The sequence below is a fragment of the Lissotriton helveticus genome, chromosome 3_1, assembly GCF_964261635.1.
Source record: "Lissotriton helveticus chromosome 3_1, aLisHel1.1, whole genome shotgun sequence".
In the NCBI taxonomy this organism is placed as follows: Eukaryota; Metazoa; Chordata; class Amphibia; order Caudata; family Salamandridae; genus Lissotriton; species Lissotriton helveticus.
This window is the reverse complement of record NC_136061.1, coordinates 926,864,385-926,883,131: the sequence shown is the minus strand read 5'-3', so window position 1 is coordinate 926,883,131 and position 18,747 is coordinate 926,864,385. Positions and strand designations below refer to the sequence as shown.

The 18,747-nt window shown below is 51.2% G+C and overlaps 1 protein-coding gene across 3 annotated transcripts in view; it reads left to right on the top strand.

The window, feature by feature from the left end:
* The window catches only part of RUNX3 (RUNX family transcription factor 3), a 542,293-nt gene that overhangs the window by 322,680 nt on the left and 200,866 nt on the right, over nt 1-18,747 (top strand). For all 3 annotated transcript variants that reach the window (XR_013608734.1, XR_013608735.1, XM_078681272.1), the window contains exon 5: nt 15,724-15,941. Coding sequence is in view for 1 of the 3 variants with exons in the window: in XM_078681272.1 (XP_078537398.1) it covers nt 15,724-15,941 (218 nt within the window). In the remaining 2 variants the exon portion in view is untranslated. The remainder of the gene's footprint in view (nt 1-15,723; nt 15,942-18,747) is intronic.

The window sequence follows — 18,747 nt, the reverse complement described above, 5'->3', positions numbered from 1 at the left end:
AGAGTAGTTCCCACAATACATGAGTGAGAGAATGACCTGATTACTGACTCCCTCGGAATTGCAGACACATGTGCCACTTATTACAAATGGCGCTAGAGGGGGCAACTACCATCAGACATAGATATTGAAAACTAGACAGTAAAATATCTACCTATCCACACTCTCCAGAGGGATGACCGACTACCATTAGAACGCTCTATAACGCTAGAAACAATTCAGGAAGCAATAGGTGAGATGCCGACTGGAAAAACACCCAGCCCTAAAAGGATCCCTCTAGAATTGTCCTCTTCTGACTCCCCATCTTTTAGGTTTGTTCAAGGAAGTCGCACATGCAAGCGTATTAGCTTATAATCTCTGAGAAGATACTATCTCAGTGATATCCAAACTTGATAAGCCTCTGACGAGTTGCTCTTCATATTGCCCATTTGACTTACTAATGTAGAGGTGAAGCGATTAGCTGAAATTCTGATCAGCAAACTTGTGAAAATATTTCCCACACTTATTCATGGGGATCAGAATGGCTTTATGCCTAGTCGTAATACTAAGCAAAACCAAAGGGAAAGATGGACGGAGTGTTGAACAAAGCAAGCACTCACCCCCAGTCAACTGATCTGAGTTTAATCCATCGTCATTCTTCAGCTCACTCCGCCACCCCAGTTCAGACATGACCATATGCAAATCAGTCTGACCCTGTGCCTCATGGGAACAGTCCAGCCTGAACTGCCAAGCCATGTCTTCTCTGGACCGGAAACAAGCATCCTGGTACCGGTTTCTGGATAATAAGCCATCATCAGCCAGGCTAGCTTGAATCCAGTGGCAAAGTGAGCAAGGGACCCATGTCTGGGCATACCATGCCAACTTAGGGTGAACAAAGCAAAACCAAAGGGGATGATGGACTGAGTGTTGAACAATGCAAGCACTCACCCCCAGTCAACTGATCTGGGTTTTATCCATCATCAATCTTTAGCTCACTCCGCCACCCCGGTTCAGATATGGCAATATGCAAATCAGTCCGACCCTGTGCCTCATGGGAACAGTCTGGCCGAACTGCCAAGCCATGTCTTCCCTGGACCAGAAACAAGCATCCTGGGACCGGTTTCTGGCTAATCAGCCATCATCAGCCAGGCTAGCTTGAATCCAGTGGCAAAGTGAGCAAGGGACCCACGTGGAGGTGATATGTCCATTTCATACTGCCAAGGGAGGTGGTGCATCGATTCTTAATGTTACGCAGTAGAGGTGATGAGTTGGTTCCTTACTGTTAGGGGAGGTGATGTGTTGGTTCCTTACTGGAAGGGAAGGTGATACATCGATCTCTGACACACGACCTTGGTTTCTTACTGCTGGGCAACGTAGATGAAGAAGTCAGCACCCAGGGACGATGCATCGGAAATCTAATCACACTGCGTCAATGCATCCGCACCGATGCAGGAAATTCGTTGATTCCACATCCACAAGAGCAGGTGCTGCATTGGTGTTGGAACGGTGTATCACAGACTTCGATGATGCAATGCTCGATACTCATGCTGCGTTGGTTCTTCTGACATGCTGCGATGGAAAGCTGAGGTCTGCCATTAAAGTCTTGGTTGATGCTCCGATTGGGAACCACGCTCCAGTGCTGGCAGAGGTGACGGGTGGAAGTTTATAGTAATGCGTAGGTAAAAACAGATGCTGGGAGCTGATGCATGGATTTTCTCCTTCAGTGGACCAGATTCTACTTCCAGGGACCAGGAACTGGTAGGTGAAGTCTTTGATGGCCCTGAGGCTTCTTGGCAGGAGTCAAGCACACACAAGCCCTTGGGGAACCTTGGAAGCAGGCTACAGAAAGCAAAGTCCAGTCCTTTCACTCCCAGGCCAGAAGCAGCAAGCAACAGACCAACACAACAAGCAACAGGAAGAGTGACAATTCCTCCTACAGCAACCGGCTCTTCTTCCTGGCCCACTGTCCTTTAGTCAAGACTTGTTCTGAATTTATAGTGTCAAAGCTCCAGTAATTATACCAGTTTCTGCCTTTGAAGTAGGCAAACTACAACGGAAAGTCTTTGTAGTGCACAACACCCTGTCTTTCCCTGACACACTTTCACAAACAATCAACTGTCCCCTGCCCTCAGACATGGATTCCACAGACAGCCAGTAACACAGAATGGTAAAGAAAGAAAATGCCTGCTTTCTAAAAGGGATATTTTCAAACACGCAATTAAAAAACCAACTTCACTAAAAGATGTATTTTTAAATTGTAAGTTCAGGGACCCCAAACTCCAAATGGAAATTGGGGTCCTCTGGGTGAGCAGTTGCTTCGACAGCTTGCACTAGAATTCAATTTGTACCACAAACCCCCAACCCCAGTTCTTCTGCTAGTTACAGCCATGGATTGCACTAAAGGCGCACATTGATAACTCAATGACTACTCCTGAATGTAGGCCACTAGTGCGTAGATTCACACTGGAAGGGCTATGAAGGATCTACAGCAGTGTTGGAACCCAAAATGATGCTCTCCCTCCCCGTCCCCCGTAAAACGTGATGAGGGGTCCCTGATTCTCCCATATCTCACAGATATTCACTGGCCTTGGGCTGAAAGAGGGCCTCCTGAAGGGTGGCGCCGAAGGAGCTACTTGGGCGGGGCCTACATACACCACTGATCTACAAACCCCGATAATAAACTCACCCGACCCCTTGAAAGAATTGCAAACCGGTTGGGAAAAGGCCCTCGGTACCCTGCAAGAGGAGGCATGAACAGAGGCCAAAGTGGCGTCATTCTCCCTCGCGATAACATCTCACCTTCACCTTACAGATGTGAGATACTTCCAGTATAGGACTGCCCTGGGAGACTCTGGAAAATGAACAAAAGCCCCGACATTGCTGCCTGTGATGCAAAGCTAACTGATCTTAGTGCTCGTGCGTACCCGCAATATGTGAAGCTCTTGTCATCAGGGAGCCCTGCTTTCGAACACAACACACGCTGGAAGGGTGGTGAGAAAGCCCATGTTGCTACTGCACACCAAGGTGTGATTCAGGGAATTATGTGGTTGGGAGAGCACACGAAACTGTGCACAAACACGGGGACACCCCGAAAAACATGGTAAGACCAGGAGCCCTTGGTGTTACTCAGCCTAAGTCACGTGGCAGATTTAGGACCTGCAATTGAAGTGGCTTAAGTGATATGACACTCTCCGGTGCTCTAAGGGTGTTAAATGGTTCATTGCTGGGTAACTTAGTGCTGTTGTAATTGCAATAAAAAAAATAAAGAGACTTATTAAAAAAAAAGTGTGCTGGGGTCTGTGAGAAGTTGGCCTGATATATAATGTTCACTATTCTAGTGAGCACTCTGTATCAGTCCAAACAACCCTTATTGATGATTGGTTGTAAGTCAACCTTATAGACCAGCTATCCTAGTAGCATGGATACGAGCAGTCTAAGGCTAAGACTCTAGAGGGCGTGTTAAGCCAGCTGTTTTACCATCACATTACCCCTTGAAAACCAAGTGAAAGGACACCACACAAGTTGTTATCAAAAATAAAGTATATTTATTTATAACAAGACTACCCTGGCTCTTTATGAGACAGGGAGCTAAGCACACAACAAAACTCTTGAAGAATTACTAAAAGTCGCACAATTTACACAAATGCCCGAGGGCACGAAAAACCATATACACAAGAAGTGGAATGCGAAGTTACTAGCAGGTAAGTAATACTTTTCTAGACTGTAGAAACGCTAGGCCTACAATGCTGAACCCTTAGATTAGAAGCAGGAGGGCTAGGGACGCCGTGTGCAGAGTGGGAACTCTCACGCGTAATGCGGGAACAAGTCTATGGATACTAGTAAATTGCAAAGTTACTGTTCTCGGGCGAACCCGACTAGGTGGGTCAAAAACAAGGGTGGATCCGAACACTTAGGGTGTTGGACTATGCTGGAGCACCGGAGTACTCAGTTTACCTAGCCCAGGGGCTGCGGCTGCATAGGGTTCAAGTTGCGTCGGAAACCCTCGTTGAAGATCCAGGAGCCTGAAGAAAGAAGTTGCTGGCAGGCGGCCAGTGAAGAAGTTCGTGGTGATCCAAGCCTGGATCAGGGAAGAAGAAAACCTGTAAGCACAGGGGACCAAGTTCTGAATCACTAGCCAGTGATTTAGGTGGGCACCAGGATGGCACCGGACGAAGTCACCTCAGCCAGGTGAGTGGGCGCTGCTGGGCTCTGCAGTCTCTCGGACCAGGAGGCGCTGTCGGCGACCAGGATGGAGGTGCGAGCTGTCCCACGAAGGTCTCTGCTGTCGACGTCGCTGGACCCAGGATTGGGGCAACAAGTCTTGGCAAATGCAAGGCCCACGCGGTGGACCTAAAATGGCGTCTTGAGTGGACCAGGAGGGTCCAGGGTACTTCTCTGAAGGAGGGAAGCAAGGGCCAGTCTGGAGCAACCAGACCAGCGGTGTTTGTCGTCGTGGAGCGTCGTGAGGGGGCCACTAGCCAACGGGCAAGTGACCTGGACAACGCGGTGAGCAGCAAAGAGCAGAAGGGCCCCACGCAGATCTCGTGGATGCAGGGGGGCTGAACTTCGGTGCTGGAGCTGCTCAGGGTCGGGGCTTCTCTTACCCCAAAGCACTCAGTCGAGGGTCACTCGGTGGTCGTGCTGGACAAGCGTCGTGCAGTTCTGAAGATGGCCGGTCCCTCGAGGTCTCGTCGCACCCACGGATCACAGCTGGGCTGATGATGTAGGTTGAGGTCAAAGGTGCCAGGGAAGCCGGTTCTCGTCGTGCTGGAGCAGTCTTGATCCGGAGGAGAGACTGGCAACAAACCGCGATGCTTGGTTGGTGCCTGCTGCTGCAGGGTGACTACTCCTTAGTCACAAGGGAGAAATCTTGAGAAGAGTCTTGAGTTCTTCGTGTAGAAGGTCGGTTCAGGATTCAAAGATTGATCTAGTTTGGAAGGGGGCCAGTTCCTACCTTTATCCTGCAAAAAGGGGCTGGCACGCGACTAAGTCCTGCCCTATGGGTGGGACTAGGAGGGGGGTGGTTACACCCCTCTCCTTTGGCGGGCTTTCCCCAGATCAGGGGCTGGAGTGCCCCTGGAACTGGTTCAAGCCGGCCTATGCACAGTGAGCACCGGGGTGCCACTTGCAGTCACCTTCCTCTAAAGCCCTGCCTACCTAGGATACACAAAATCCTGTCTAGGACGGTGCTGGCACCGCCCCTGGCAGGAAACCCTTTGTCCTTGCCTCCTGGGCTGGGAGGACTCCCAGCAGCAGGAGGGCAGACTTGTGTCTCGGTGGCAGCATCCATTTTGTGGAGCTAAGGCTCTGTCTGACTTTAACCGGGGTTACAGGTTACATACATGTCGTGTCCCTCTAGAAGGGTGGAATGCTAACCCCGTCGCCAGAATTGGCGAGGGGTTAGTATTCCAATTCGTATGACACCTTACTCGACATGTTTTGATAAAGAGATACCAGAGTTGGCACATAACCGCGAGGATTATAATGCACTTAAGAGTATATGGTATGCGATATCATGGAAACGGCTAAGGGATGGATCCCGAAAGCCGCAGACAGGCTCAGCTCATGCCAGAGCACTATCTCACACGATTCCAAGCACTCTGCCTTCAGGATTGTCAAGGCCTGCCATAGGAGTGACTGATAGGAATACATGTGTCCATTTTAGGGTTAGATATAGGTATACTATATCTAAAGCAAAGGGTGATTACACCACCTTGCCCCAGCTGTCGTGCAGCCAGTTGTGTCAGATTTGGATGGCCAGCCAGGGGTGGCATAATACATGCTGCAGCCCCTGGTAGGCCCTGGGTACACCTATGCCCTGGGCACCTAAGGTACTCTGTACAGGGACTGATAAGGTGACTCAGTATCCAATTATGTATGTACCTAAGGTACATGGAATCCATTTTAACAGAGAGAGCAGTGGGCCTGGGGTCCTGAATAGCAGGGCCCCAGGTCAACTAAGTCAGAAAACCAGCAAAACACCAGGCAAAAAGTTGAGGGCAACCATAGTCAGGGATCTACCTTCCTACATAACCCCCCCCCCCCCCCCCACACGAAAGGAGATAAGGCTATCCTTGACAGGTAAGCCTATATTGCCTAAGTGGCCATATAAGGAAGTACCAGCACTGGCATGGTTACCCCCTATCTCATGGTCCACTAAGCAATCCCTCACCCTAAGGGTTTCTGAGGGTCTCCACCATAGGGAATCTCTACCTGTGGTGTGTTTTGGCAAAGTAAAAGGCTGGTGCTGAAATGGAGTACTGAAGTGAGGCTCCACTAATGTTGGGCTCAACTTCCTCCAATCACCATCTACCATGTGTGCCTTTCTTTCCAGGACTGAGTTGCTGTGAGCTCTCAGGGTCAACCTCTGGCTACCTAAAGCTGGAGGCTGGGTCCCTCTGTTTGGCTTACTGGAGGGACAGGTCAGGTCTGGGGCCCTCAGGTCCCAAGTTTGGCTGTGCCCAACAGTGTCCATCTGTGGGAGGTCCCTAACTAGTTTTAAAGGGGATCCCTCAGGAGTATGTTTTATTTTCACTTGGCTAGGACTACTAGCTTCAGTGCCCTTAATCTGCTGATTGGGAAGTTCTTTTGGACAGGGGGCCCTTTGGGGTCCACCACTGGCCTCCCTGACCTCTACAGCCCTGGGCTGGCTGAGGCAGGGTAGAGAGGGGCAGGTTACCTGCTCCAGCCTGGGTCCCACCTTGGAAGGGTCCACTGACATCAGGGGGTCTGCCAGGCTAGGCCTGACTACCTCTGGGGCAGTTTCTTCACAAGGGGTCAGATCAGTTCCCTGAGGAGGCTGATCCTTTCCTAAAGTCTGGTGGGAGGGAGATTTCTCTTCCTCCTCAATGCTCTCTGTCTGAGTGGAGTGATCCATAGTTTCAGGCTTCACAACACTATTATCTGTCTGAGTTTGAGCTGTGGCCATCACAACTCCACCAACCTTTTCAGGAAGGGACTCAGTTTGGGTATGGGCTGTGACCATCACAGCCCTGCTAACCTTTTCTGGGAAGGAAGCTGTCTGAGATTGGGCTGTGACTGGCACAGCCCTCCTGACCTGTTCAGGGAGGACATCTTGGACTGGGGCTGTGGCTATCACTGCCCCACTAACCTTACCATGGAGGTTCACCATTTTAAAATGGGTTTCTTGCTCTACCTCAGCCCAGGCTGAGAGCTCTAAATCATTCCCCAGTAGGCAATCTACAGGCAAGTTTGGTGACACTGCCACTCTCTTGTGGCCAGTGACACCTCCCCAGCTGAGATTTACCACTGCCATGGGATGATTTCTCTGTACTCCATCAATATTGGTCACCTGGTATGTGGCACCAGGTAAAAGTTGCCTTGAGGGGACTAGACTCTCAGTCACCATGGTGATGCTAGCCCCTGTATCTCTATAGGCCTCAACTTTTATACCATTGATGAGGGGCTCCTGTCTGTACTTGCTCAAAGTTTTGGGACAAGTAGTGAAGTTGGCAAACCCCATGCCATTTTCACAGACAAGAGTATCTAAGTCAGGGGACCTGGTTAGGCCAGAGTCCCCAGGAACTCCCAAAGTAAATGCACCCAAATTCTTGGGGGCACTCCCACCACCTGGGGGATTACTACTAGTAGTAACAGGAGGTTTGGGAATGTTACTTGGGGGTATGTTCTCCTTATTGTTGTTCTTTGGGCAACTGCTGTCAGTTTTCAAATGACCCACCTGTAACAGGGATAACAATAAGGTTTCTTCTGGGCATTGGAAGGATTCTGGGACCCACCCCCCTCAGAGGATTTTTGGGGCCCTGATGTGGTTTGATCTGCAGATTTATTCCCACCCTTCTCTTGAGGCTTGGTTGATTCCTTTTTCTGGTCACCACCTTGGTTCTTAGGCCTAATCCTGGTTCTGACCCATTTGTCTGCCCTCTTACCCAATTCTTGTGGAGAGGTCAGATCAGAGTCTACCAGGTGCTGGTGTAATAACTGGTTCTGACAATTATTTAAGACTTGCTCTCTCATAATAAGATTATACAATCCTGTGAAGTCAGTAACCTTGCTACCCAGTAGCCAGCCTTCCAAAGCCTTAGTGGCACAATCAACAAAGTCAGCCCAATCCTGAGACTGAGTTTTCTGGGTATCCCTGAACAGCAACCTGTACTGCTCAGTGGTTAAGCCAAACCCATCAACCAGTGTATTTTTCAGGACTTGGTAATTATTAGCATCCTCAACTCTAGTAGTGAGGAGCTTATCTCTACCTTTGCCATCAAAGGAGAGCCACAGTATAGCTGCCCACTGACTTTGGGGGATGCACTGTACAGTGCAGGCCCTCTCCAAAGCAGCCATCCATTTCTGGATGTCATCCCCTTGTTTAAAGGGGGCACTATCTTAGTCAGGTGTTTAGTATCTAAACTCCTTTCTTTATCTCTTGGGAGATTGCTGCCACCAGTGGGTACTACCCCACTCATCTGCTGCTCTCTAGCAAAGGCAAGCTTCTCTTTGGCCAGGGCAAGTTCTTCCCTTTCAATCCTCAGATTAGCCTGTCTCATCCTTGCTTCATGCTCTATTCTCTGAGGGGAAGTCAATCTCCTCTGGGGAGAGTTCCTTCTCCTCTGGGAAGAGGCATTAGAGTGCAGAGATCTATTGGAGTCCCTAGAAAGAGATCTATCTCTCCTAACTCCAAGGTTAGGCCTCATTAGGGTCAGTACTGGGGGTCCCCCAGATCCTTCCCTAAGTAGGTCTAAGTTGGCCCTAGTAAGTCTGCTGACTAACTCAGACCTCTTGTCTGCCTCATCCCCAGAGAGGTCATCTTGATCCCCCTCCTCAACTCTGTCTTCAGTGTTGTGGAGGTCTGGATCCCCAGTGGTACCCTCTAAGGCTGGCATATTCCCATCTAACTGAGAAATTTTTCTCGCATCATATGTCTCTAAGAGACCTATTAGAAAGGGAATGGTGGGGTTAGACCCCTGTTTCAGTTTCCTGGAGGTACACACTTGTCTCATCTCCTGGAAACTGAGAGCTGCATATCTTGATTTGACCTGTGGAGGGTCAATAACCACAAGGGGAGTCTCAGTAGACTCTCCATGGGTAGACATGCTTTTCTAGTGAGGTGTAAGTGGTGCACTTACCTACACTATATGTTTACCTACTGATCCCTTGCTAGAGTTGTAGTTTAGGGTGTGCTAGGCCCTAGGAGCTACAACAGCTGGTTCAGTAGAACTCAGAGTATTCTAAGCTAAGTTATATGTACCTTAGTACTTTTGTGATCTTTCAAATGATATTCTTAGGATATGTGTGGTAAAACAACAGCAAGCTCAAATCCCAACCGCTGCTCACCAATGTGAGAAGTTGGCCTGATATATAATGTTCACTATTCTAGTGAGCACTCTGTATCAGTCCAAACAACCCTTATTGATGATTGGTTGTAAGTCAACCTTATAGACCAGCTATCCTAGTAGCATGGATACGAGCAGTCTAAGGCTAAGACTCTAGAGGGCGTGTTAAGCCAGCTGTTTTACCATCACATTACCCCTTGAACACCAAGTGAAAGGACACCACACAAGTTGTTATCAAAAATAAAGTATATTTATTTATAACAAGACTACCCTGGCTCTTTATGAGACAGGGAGCTAAGCACACAACAAAACTCTTGAAGAATTACTGAAAGTCGCACAATTTACACAAATGCCCGAAGGCACGAAAAACCATATACACAAGAAGTGGAATGCGAAGTTACTAGCAGGTAAGTAATACTTTTCTAGACTGTAGAAACGCTAGGTCTACAATGCTGAACCCTTAGATTAGAAGCAGGAGGCCTAGGGACGCCGTGTGCAGAATGGGAACTCTCACGCGTAATGCGGGAACAAGTCTATGGATACTAGTAAATTGCAAAGTTACTGTTCTCGGGCGAACCCGACTAGGTGGGTCGAAAACAAGGGTGGATCCGAACACTTAGGGTGTTGGACTATGCTGGAGCACCGGAGTACTCAGTTTACCTAGCCCAGGGGCTGCGGCTGCATAGGGTTCAAGTTGCGTCGGAAACCCTTGTTGAAGATCCAGGAGCCTGAAGAAAGAAGTTGCTGGCAGGCGGCCAGTGAAGAAGTTCGTGGTGATCCAAGCCTGGATCAGGGAAGAAGAAAACCTGTAAGCAGAGGGGACCAAGTTCTGAATCACTAGCCAGTGATTTAGGTGGGCACCAGGATGGCACCGGACGAAGTCACCTCAGCCAGGTGAGTGGGCGCTGCTGGGCTCTGCAGTCTCTCGGACCAGGAGGCGTTGTCGGCGACCAGGATGGAGGTGCGAGCTGTCCCACGAAGGTCTCTGCTGTCGACGTCGCTGGACCCAGGATTGGGGCAACAAGTCTTGGCAAATGCAAGGCCCACGCGGTGGACCTAAAATGGCGTCTTGAGTTGGCCAGGAGGGTCCAGGGTACTTCTCTGAAGGAGGGAAGCAAGGGCCAGTCTGGAGCAACCAGACCAGCGGTGTTTGTCGTCGTGGAGCGTCGTGAGGGGGCCACTAGCCAACGGGCAAGTGACCTGGACAACGCGGTGAGCAGCAAAGAGCAGAAGGGCCCCACGCAGATCTCGTGGATGCAGGGGGGCTGAACTTCGGTGCTGGAGCTGCTCAGGGTCGGGGCTTCTCTGACCCCAAAGCACTCAGTCGAGGGTCACTCGGTGGTCGTGCTGGACAAGCGTTGTGCAGTTCTGAAGATGGCCGGTCCCTCGAGGTCTCGTCGCACCCACGGATCACAGCTGGGCTGATGATGTAGGTTGAGGTCAGAGGTGCCAGGGAAGCCGGTTCTCGTCGTGCTGGAGCAGTCTTGATCCGGAGGAGAGACTGGCAACAAACCGCGATGCTTGGTTGGTGCCTGCTGCTGCAGGGTGACTACTCCTTAGTCACAAGGGAGAAATCTTGAGAAGAGTCTTGAGTTCTTCGTGTAGAAGGTCGGTTCAGGATTCAAAGATTGATCTAGTTTGGAAGGGGGCCAGTTCCTACCTTTATCCTGCAAAAAGGGGCTGGCACGCGACTAAGTCCTGCCCTATGGGTGGGACTAGGAGGGGGGTGGTTACACCCCTCTCCTTTGGCGGGCTTTCCCCAGATCAGGGGCTGGAGTGCCCCTGGAACTGGTTCAAGCCGGCCTATGCACAGTGAGCACCGGGGTGCCACTTGCAGTCACCTTCCTCTAAAGCCCTGCCTACCTAGGATACACAAAATCCTGTCTGGGACGGTGCTGGCACCGCCCCTGGCAGGAAACCCTTTGTCCTTGCCACCTGGGCTGGGAGGACTCCCAGCAGCAGGAGGGCAGACTTGTGTCTCGGTGGCAGCATCCATTTTGTGGAGCTAAGGCTCTGTCTGACTTTAACCGGGGTTACAGGTTACATACATGTCGTGTCCCTCTAGAAGGGTGGAATGCTAACCCCGTCGCCAGAATTGGCGCGGGGTTAGTATTCCAATTCGTATGACACCTTACTCGACATGTTTTGATAAAGCGATACCAGAGTTGGCACATAACCGCGAGGATTATAATGCACTTAAGAGTATATGGTATGCGATATCATGGAAACGGCTAAGGGATGGATCCCGAAAGCCGCAAACAGGCTCAGCTCATGCCAGAGCACTATCTCACACGATTCCAAGCACTCTGCCTTCAGGATTGTCAAGGCCTGCCATAGGAGTGACTGATAGGAATACATGTGTCCATTTTAGGGTTAGATATAGGTATACTATATCTAAAGCAAAGGGTGATTACACCACCTTGCCCCAGCTGTCGTGCAGCCAGTTGTGTCAGATTTGGATGGCCAGCCAGGGGTGGCATAATACATGCTGCAGCCCCTGGTAGGCCCTGGGTACACCTATGCCCTGGGCACCTAAGGTACTCTGTACAGGGACTGATAAGGTGACTCAGTATCCAATTAGGTATGTACCTAAGGTACATGGAATCCATTTTAACAGAGAGAGCAGTGGGCCTGGGGTCCTGAATAGCAGGGCCCCAGGTCAACTAAGTCAGAAAACCAGCAAAACACCAGGCAAAAAGTTGGGGGCAACCATAGTCAGGGATCTACCTTCCTAGAGGGTCCACCATCCTTAAGTGTGTGTTATTTACTCCAGTGACTGGCTGTGCTGTCTGTGTTATAATATAGATTGCGACTGCTTAATTGGTGGCGTTTATTTTGACAACAGTGACGGTGTGCCGTCCTGTACGTGTGCTCGTACAACGTGTTTCTTTCTGTTTTGTTCTGTTGGATTACTGTGTCACCTAGAAGCAATGTGATTCTGCATGTCGCTGTTCATATGTATTGATATTCTTAAGGCTGTGCGCATTCACTCATAAAAGGTGTGCATTTCTTTTCATTATGAAGCAACCGCTGCAGATTGTACCTACGTGTGTATACATATAGGACTTTAATCCATACATGCCGCAGCTGTCTGCCTTTCCTGATCTGTGCATGTCACCATTCTGCGGTCAGTGTCGGGTCACCTGTGTTTGTGTATAAAGGATATGTATGGCATCCCTTTTCTTTCCTTTCCTTAAGATTTTCTGGGGCCCTGGTCGCAGAAAAAGATTTTCCAATTGTCCAAATTTCATTTGATACCAAATTTGAAACATTTTGTGAGCATAATGAAAATGAGGCAAAGGCTTAATTATGCCGCTGGTGCGGTTGCTCCCGGGCGCGGTGAGGTGAGGAGCCCGCAGCCTCTTCCACAGGACAGGGATGAGGGCACTTTGCCATGCTTGCGTTAGGGTCATGGCACTTATGGTGCTCCGCTGCCACACCTGTAACTATTCCCGAAGAGCCAGCACTTTGCACTGACCCTGTCCCTTATGCCATGACCTGTACGTGCCTACAACTGGCCAGCGACCGGATATGACGTTCCTGCCGTCTACAGGCCCAGTGGAAGCTGCAGTATCTGGCATTGGCTAGTACACAGCTGGATTTAGTGGCGGCGTGGACTCATGTGTCCATGTCAAGACTGTTTGACCTTCTGGTCGCATTTCAATTCGTGGCTGCTCCACTCAGACTTTCAGGTTGATAAAAATTAGAACCATTTAGTTGATAAAAGTCTGTTATTCATTGCCTGTATGTCGCATGGGTGAATGTGCACTTTACAAGTACACACTCTATGTTTATACAACACAGACATCCGCCAGACGCTCAACCCATCAGACGTGAATCTTACAGGAACACAGACATCTTACATCTGTCAGATGCACATACAGCACATACGTACCTTACAGGAACGCAGACACAGGCACCAGACAGCTATTTGTACCAGCACACGGGCATGGCAGCGCTAGGAGCACAGACCGTAGGCTTACAGGCTTACAGGAACACAGGCACAGCTATCCTAGGGCACTACATCTGACAGTCGCGCGTATCTTCTCACAGGACCCAAGGAACCGGCATCTCAAAGCGGCCCACGCGCGCACAGTTCACTGATGCGAATATGACCACGGGGATAGAGACATTGGCGTCTCAATCTGCACATAGCGGGTCACACACCTTCCTGGGCACGTGAATCATAACTCTGGCCGCACCATCCCACAGGCGCCTACAGGCATATCTCACGGGAAAGCAGACATCTTTGAGCATGTCACAGAAACACAGTAGGCATTTAAGAGCTGCGCACAAGCCAACATACGCAGGCACTAGTCTCACGGGCAGGCACACTCATTTCACAGGATTACAGGCAGTCTTGTGTGGCAGGTGCGCAACAGTAATCTCGCAACATACACCGCGGCGCACTACTGGTGCCATATGGCATTTCGCAGCCACGGAGATGTCACAGTCGCACAACATATCTCACAGCCGCACACAGATATGTCACACCTGCACACGCAGAATATCACATCCACCAACAGGCAGGGCACAAACGCACACGCTGAGAAGCCTTGCAGCACACTGAGGTACCCACAGATGCACGCGGACATGGCGCATTCACAGCTTCACATACAGCCACTCACAGCAGCGCACGTGAACTGCACGGCTGCTCACACAGAGTGCTACAGACGCCCACACAGGATCAGATGCGCACAGCCCCGTCACACATCATCTCGCAGCTTCACATAGCGCTTCGACTCCTCATCAGGGGTAGTAAACGCTATATAAATGCAATTACAATTACATACAGACACACATACAGACACACAGCAACGCACGTGAACGGCATGGCTGCACACACAGGGTGCTACAGACGCCCACACAGGATCAGACGCGCACAGCCCCGTCACACTTCATCTGGCAGCTGCACGCAGGCGCCCACAGCCCCACACCCGGTCTCCCCCCAGCCCACGCGTTTCCTGAGCCCGCCCTCTCATCCTCGAGGGGAAGCTCCTCGGAGTGAGTGGTGTGCGTGAGAATCGCGTTGGTTGCACAGTCCTCTGCTCTCCTCGCTGACTCCGTCAGGACATCCCGGGGTTGCTGCTTCTTCAGACACCTCCCGCCCCCTTTCTGGTCCAGCCGACCGCACCTCGGTCTCCCTACGCCTCTGGGGACCAAACCACCAAGAACTCTTGTGCCTGTGGTGGCTGCGCGCCGGGACCTCGCCGAGCCTGTGGGACTGTGCGGCTGCGCCCTCGCGCGTCCTATTGATCTCCTGCGGCTGTCCTCGAGCCTCCCGGAGCCTGTGGGGGCTTTGTACGCAGGGTCCCCGGGGCTGTGGCAGCAAACATCATTCACGGAACCTGTGGGGCAGGGCCGCCAGGACCGCGCAGCCTGTGGGAGCTGAGTGTTCAGAGCCCCGGGGGGCTGTGCCATCACAGCCACGGAGCCTGTAGAAGCTGGACCCTGAGATCTCACTGAGCCTGTAGGGCTGTGCCCTCTGGGCCTGAAGGGCTGTGCCCTCTCGGCCTGTAGAGCTGTGCCTTCTGGGCCTGGAGGGCTGTCATCTCCAAGCTCCCCGAACCTGAGTGATACTATGCCCTCAGAGCCTGTGTGATGTGCTCTCTTCACCCCCTGAGCCTGTAAGGGGCTGCACATCAGACCCTGTGGTGCTCTGATGTCTTAGCACACTAGACCTGAGGTCTGGGCCGTCAGATCCTGTGTTGTTGTCCTGTCTGAGCCTCTAAGGGGATGTCCCTAAAACCTTGTGGTGTCGTACTGCCTGAGCCGGTAAGGGCTGACCCTCAGAGCCTGTAGTGTTGTCTGCCTCTTCATGAGCCTGTAAGGGGCTCTCCGTCAGCCCCTGTGTTTCTGTACTGTCTCAGCCTGTAAGGGGCTGCCCCTTGGAGCCTGTAGTGCTGTCTGTCTCCCCACGAACCTGTAAGGAGCAGCCCCTTGGAGCCTGTAGTGCTGTCTGTCTCCCCACGAACCTGTAAGGGGCTGCCCCTTGGAGCCTGTAGTGCTGTCTGTCTCCCCACGAAATTGTAAGGGGCTGCCCCTTAGAGCCTGTAGTGCTTTGTTGTCTGACCCCCAGCCTATAAGAGGCTGTCCCTCAAAGCATGTTGTGCTGTACTGTCTGAGCCTGTAAGGCGTTGACCCTTCGGCCCTGTGGTGCTCTACTGCCCGAGCCCCCTGAGCCTAGGGTCTGTGCCCTCAGCGCCTGTAGTGCTGTCCTGTCTGAGCCTGTAAGGGGCTGACCCTTAGACCCTGTCCAAGCCCCCGAACCTGTGCCCTCACTCCCTCCTGCGCCTCTGAGGTCTCTGCCCCCGAGCCCAGAAGTCGCTGCCCCTCCCTCCCTCCCGGGCCCAGACCCGCTCCCAGCGCCGCCGCCGCCGCCGCTCCGCAGATCCTCGCTCTGGCACTAACCGGGCTGTTGTGATGCGTATTCCCGTAGACCCCGGCACCAGCAGGCGCTTCACACCGCCCTCCACCGCCTTCCCCTGCAGCAAGATGGGCGAGAGCAGCGGCAGGACGCGGCCCGAGCCCCGCACCGTGGTGGACGTGCTGGCCGACCATGCGGGGGAGCTGGTCCGCACCGACAGCCCCAACTTCCTGTGCTCAGTGCTGCCGTCCCACTGGAGGTGCAACAAGACCCTGCCCGTGGCTTTCAAGGTAAGGGGGCGTCGGGGGCGGTGGGTGCTGGGGGCGTGGGGCTATGGGCACGGCTGGTGCGCTCTGAGCGAGATGGGACCCTCCGGGGTGAGTTGTAGGAGTATTCGAGTGAGGATGGGTGCATTGGAGAAGTGGTGAGTGACATTAGGGAGTTTTGAATGAGTTGGGACACTACTGGAGTGATCTGGATGGGGGAGTGTTCGGGTGAGTGTGATTACACATCGGGTGAGGTGGCACTACTTCTAAGCGTAAATTGCATCCTTAACATTTTTGCGCCAAGAAATAGCACTAATTGCCTAATAACTCTTCTCCCGTAATTCAAGCGTAACATTACGGGTATTCCGCGTGGCCTAAGCGGAATTACGCCAGGTACCCCCACACCTCAGTTTAGAAAACAATGCGAGCAGCAGATGGGCCGGGTAAGTGGCGGCTTGGCTGGATGACCAGTGGGGTGAGTCGCAGCTGTGGCGGGTGCTGTATGAGCTGATGACAGCCGGGCAGGCTGAGGAGAAGAGGGTAAGGTTGTGGGTGCCTGGGTACATCAGATGCCCCAGGAGGTGAGGTGGTGCTGTTGTGGGGAGTTGGGCGAGCAGGGTGAGCCGAGGAAGCACTGAGCGAGTTGGTTGAGTTTCGAGGATGCGGATGGAAGGGTGGGTTTGAGGGGTTTGTGGGTGGCAAGTGCCTGGTCGGAGCCCTGGGTGACACGTGCCTAATCGGTGCCAAGTGTCTGGTCGGGTGGCCTGAGACACACGTGTCTGATCGGGTGTCCTGGGTGACAAATGCAAGTTCGGGTGCCCTTAGGGACTAGAGCTCTGCCGTGTGCCCAAGTGTCTGGTCGGGTGGCCTGCGTGGAAAGTGCCCGCTCGCTTGGACTGGGTGACCAGGACTGGTCGGATGACCTGGGTGACAAGTGCCTGCTAGGGTGGCATGTGTGACAAGTGTATGGTCGGGTGGCATGGGTGACAAGTGTCTGGTCGGGTGGCATGGGTGACAAGTGTCTGGTCGGGTGGCATTAGTGACAAGTGTTTGGGCGAGTGGAGAGTATGAGCACCTCACTTGATTGACCCGAGTTTGGGTCTCCAAGGATTTCAAAACTGAGCCGCTCTAAGGGCCTAACCCAGCACCAGCCATGGAAGACATACACAACTCTCAATAACCTATATATACACGCATCCCGTGACTTTTACCCTTAAATTATCAGCAGTTGGGCGCATGCCCTATAGAAAAACATAAACGCTGCCTCTCAAACGCCGCAGCTCAGTCGGACAAAGTGTGCAGTGTAACACTGAGCGCGCGCACCTGCGTCTGTGCATATATCCCGCAATTCGCAATGCAGCTTTTTCATGCATTTTCCTATATTTTGCACTGCATTAATGGCCCCCGAAGAGAAATGCTCAAATTGCAATGTTTTTATTGAGTTTACTAAATAAATTGTAGAAAACAATGAAAAAAGAAATAAAAACAAGTGCATTAATTCCCGCCAAATGCGCACACAATGGAGTGCCATGGATATAGTATCATATGACCTCAGTCTGCTAGGGAATCGTAGAGTCGGGTAGAAGCGCCCGTCATTGGCACCCACAGCGCTGCGAAGCTGCGCTCCTGCCAGGTATTCGCTCTGCACATACTGATAACATAAAGTAGCGCACTCCAGAATAGAACTAGGCGCTTTCTCCTTTAACTCTCAGGGCGCTGCTTTTTCCTTGCAATCTTTCAAACGGATCCTGTCCAATTCTCCCTCTGACCTAGCCCCAGGGACATTTTAATTCATATTTCACGAGCAGCGGAACACGGTGCAAAGATGGTCCATATATACAAAATGGAGCTGCCTTATACATCAACAGCACGCTCCAATTTACAAAAATGTATTGGTGAAGCCTGTGAAGAATGTTACCTCGTTCAATAATATAATTGAGTGTGTGTGTGTGTTTGAATGAGTGTGTGCTTGTGCCTGTGTGCGCGCGCGTGTGCGTATGAGCGTGTTTGTGAATATATTACATTGTCATGATACGGAGTCTGCGGTAGTGAAAATTGACACTGTTGTGAGTACACGCACAAACACATGTACATCCTTATACCTCGCTGAACATGATTTCAGCTTCTAAAGGTTATCTTCACTGCCACATATACCTATAGACTCCACGAAGGTATATAATAATTAAAAATATGGATCGCGGTGTCTTTTCATGTGTTCTGTTTCGTAAAACCTTGAACAGGTCAGTAGAATCAGATACATTATAATGTAGGGTTTTTGAAATACGCTGTAATAAAACCCATGTATTCTGTTTGTGTAATAAACATTTAGAAGCAGCCACATTTCAAACAGAAATAGCACATACAGCGGGAGCGGAGAGGAAGTCTCACTGAGAAGAATGTATAGCTTGCAAATAAATGTTTATCATTAGAAGAGGTTGGCTCGGACGGCTCATCACAAAACCGACAACGGCTGATTACATTTGCCGTTGAAACTAAATAGGCTAATGTTCAAATTCCAGTTATGAGTAACAACGGACCATCCGTGTGTCCGAGCAACCAACGAACCCTGCAGGGAGAGAGTGGGATTCGAATTACAGTTCGAAGAGTGGGTTTTACACCTTTTTTAGTGGAGGTGACATCGCAGAAATACAATCTTTCTTTCCATTTAACGCCAGCGTTGAGGCCTGGGAGACCGTGTCAAACTCCAGTGCCCCGTGTGTCTTTTTTTACGGGGTTTAGTGCAGTATGAGGCTTCGCTTTGTAACCAAAATTAACATAGGCTCTGTAAAATCATCCGGCCTGTAAGTATTTGAGAGATTATTGTTTTGTT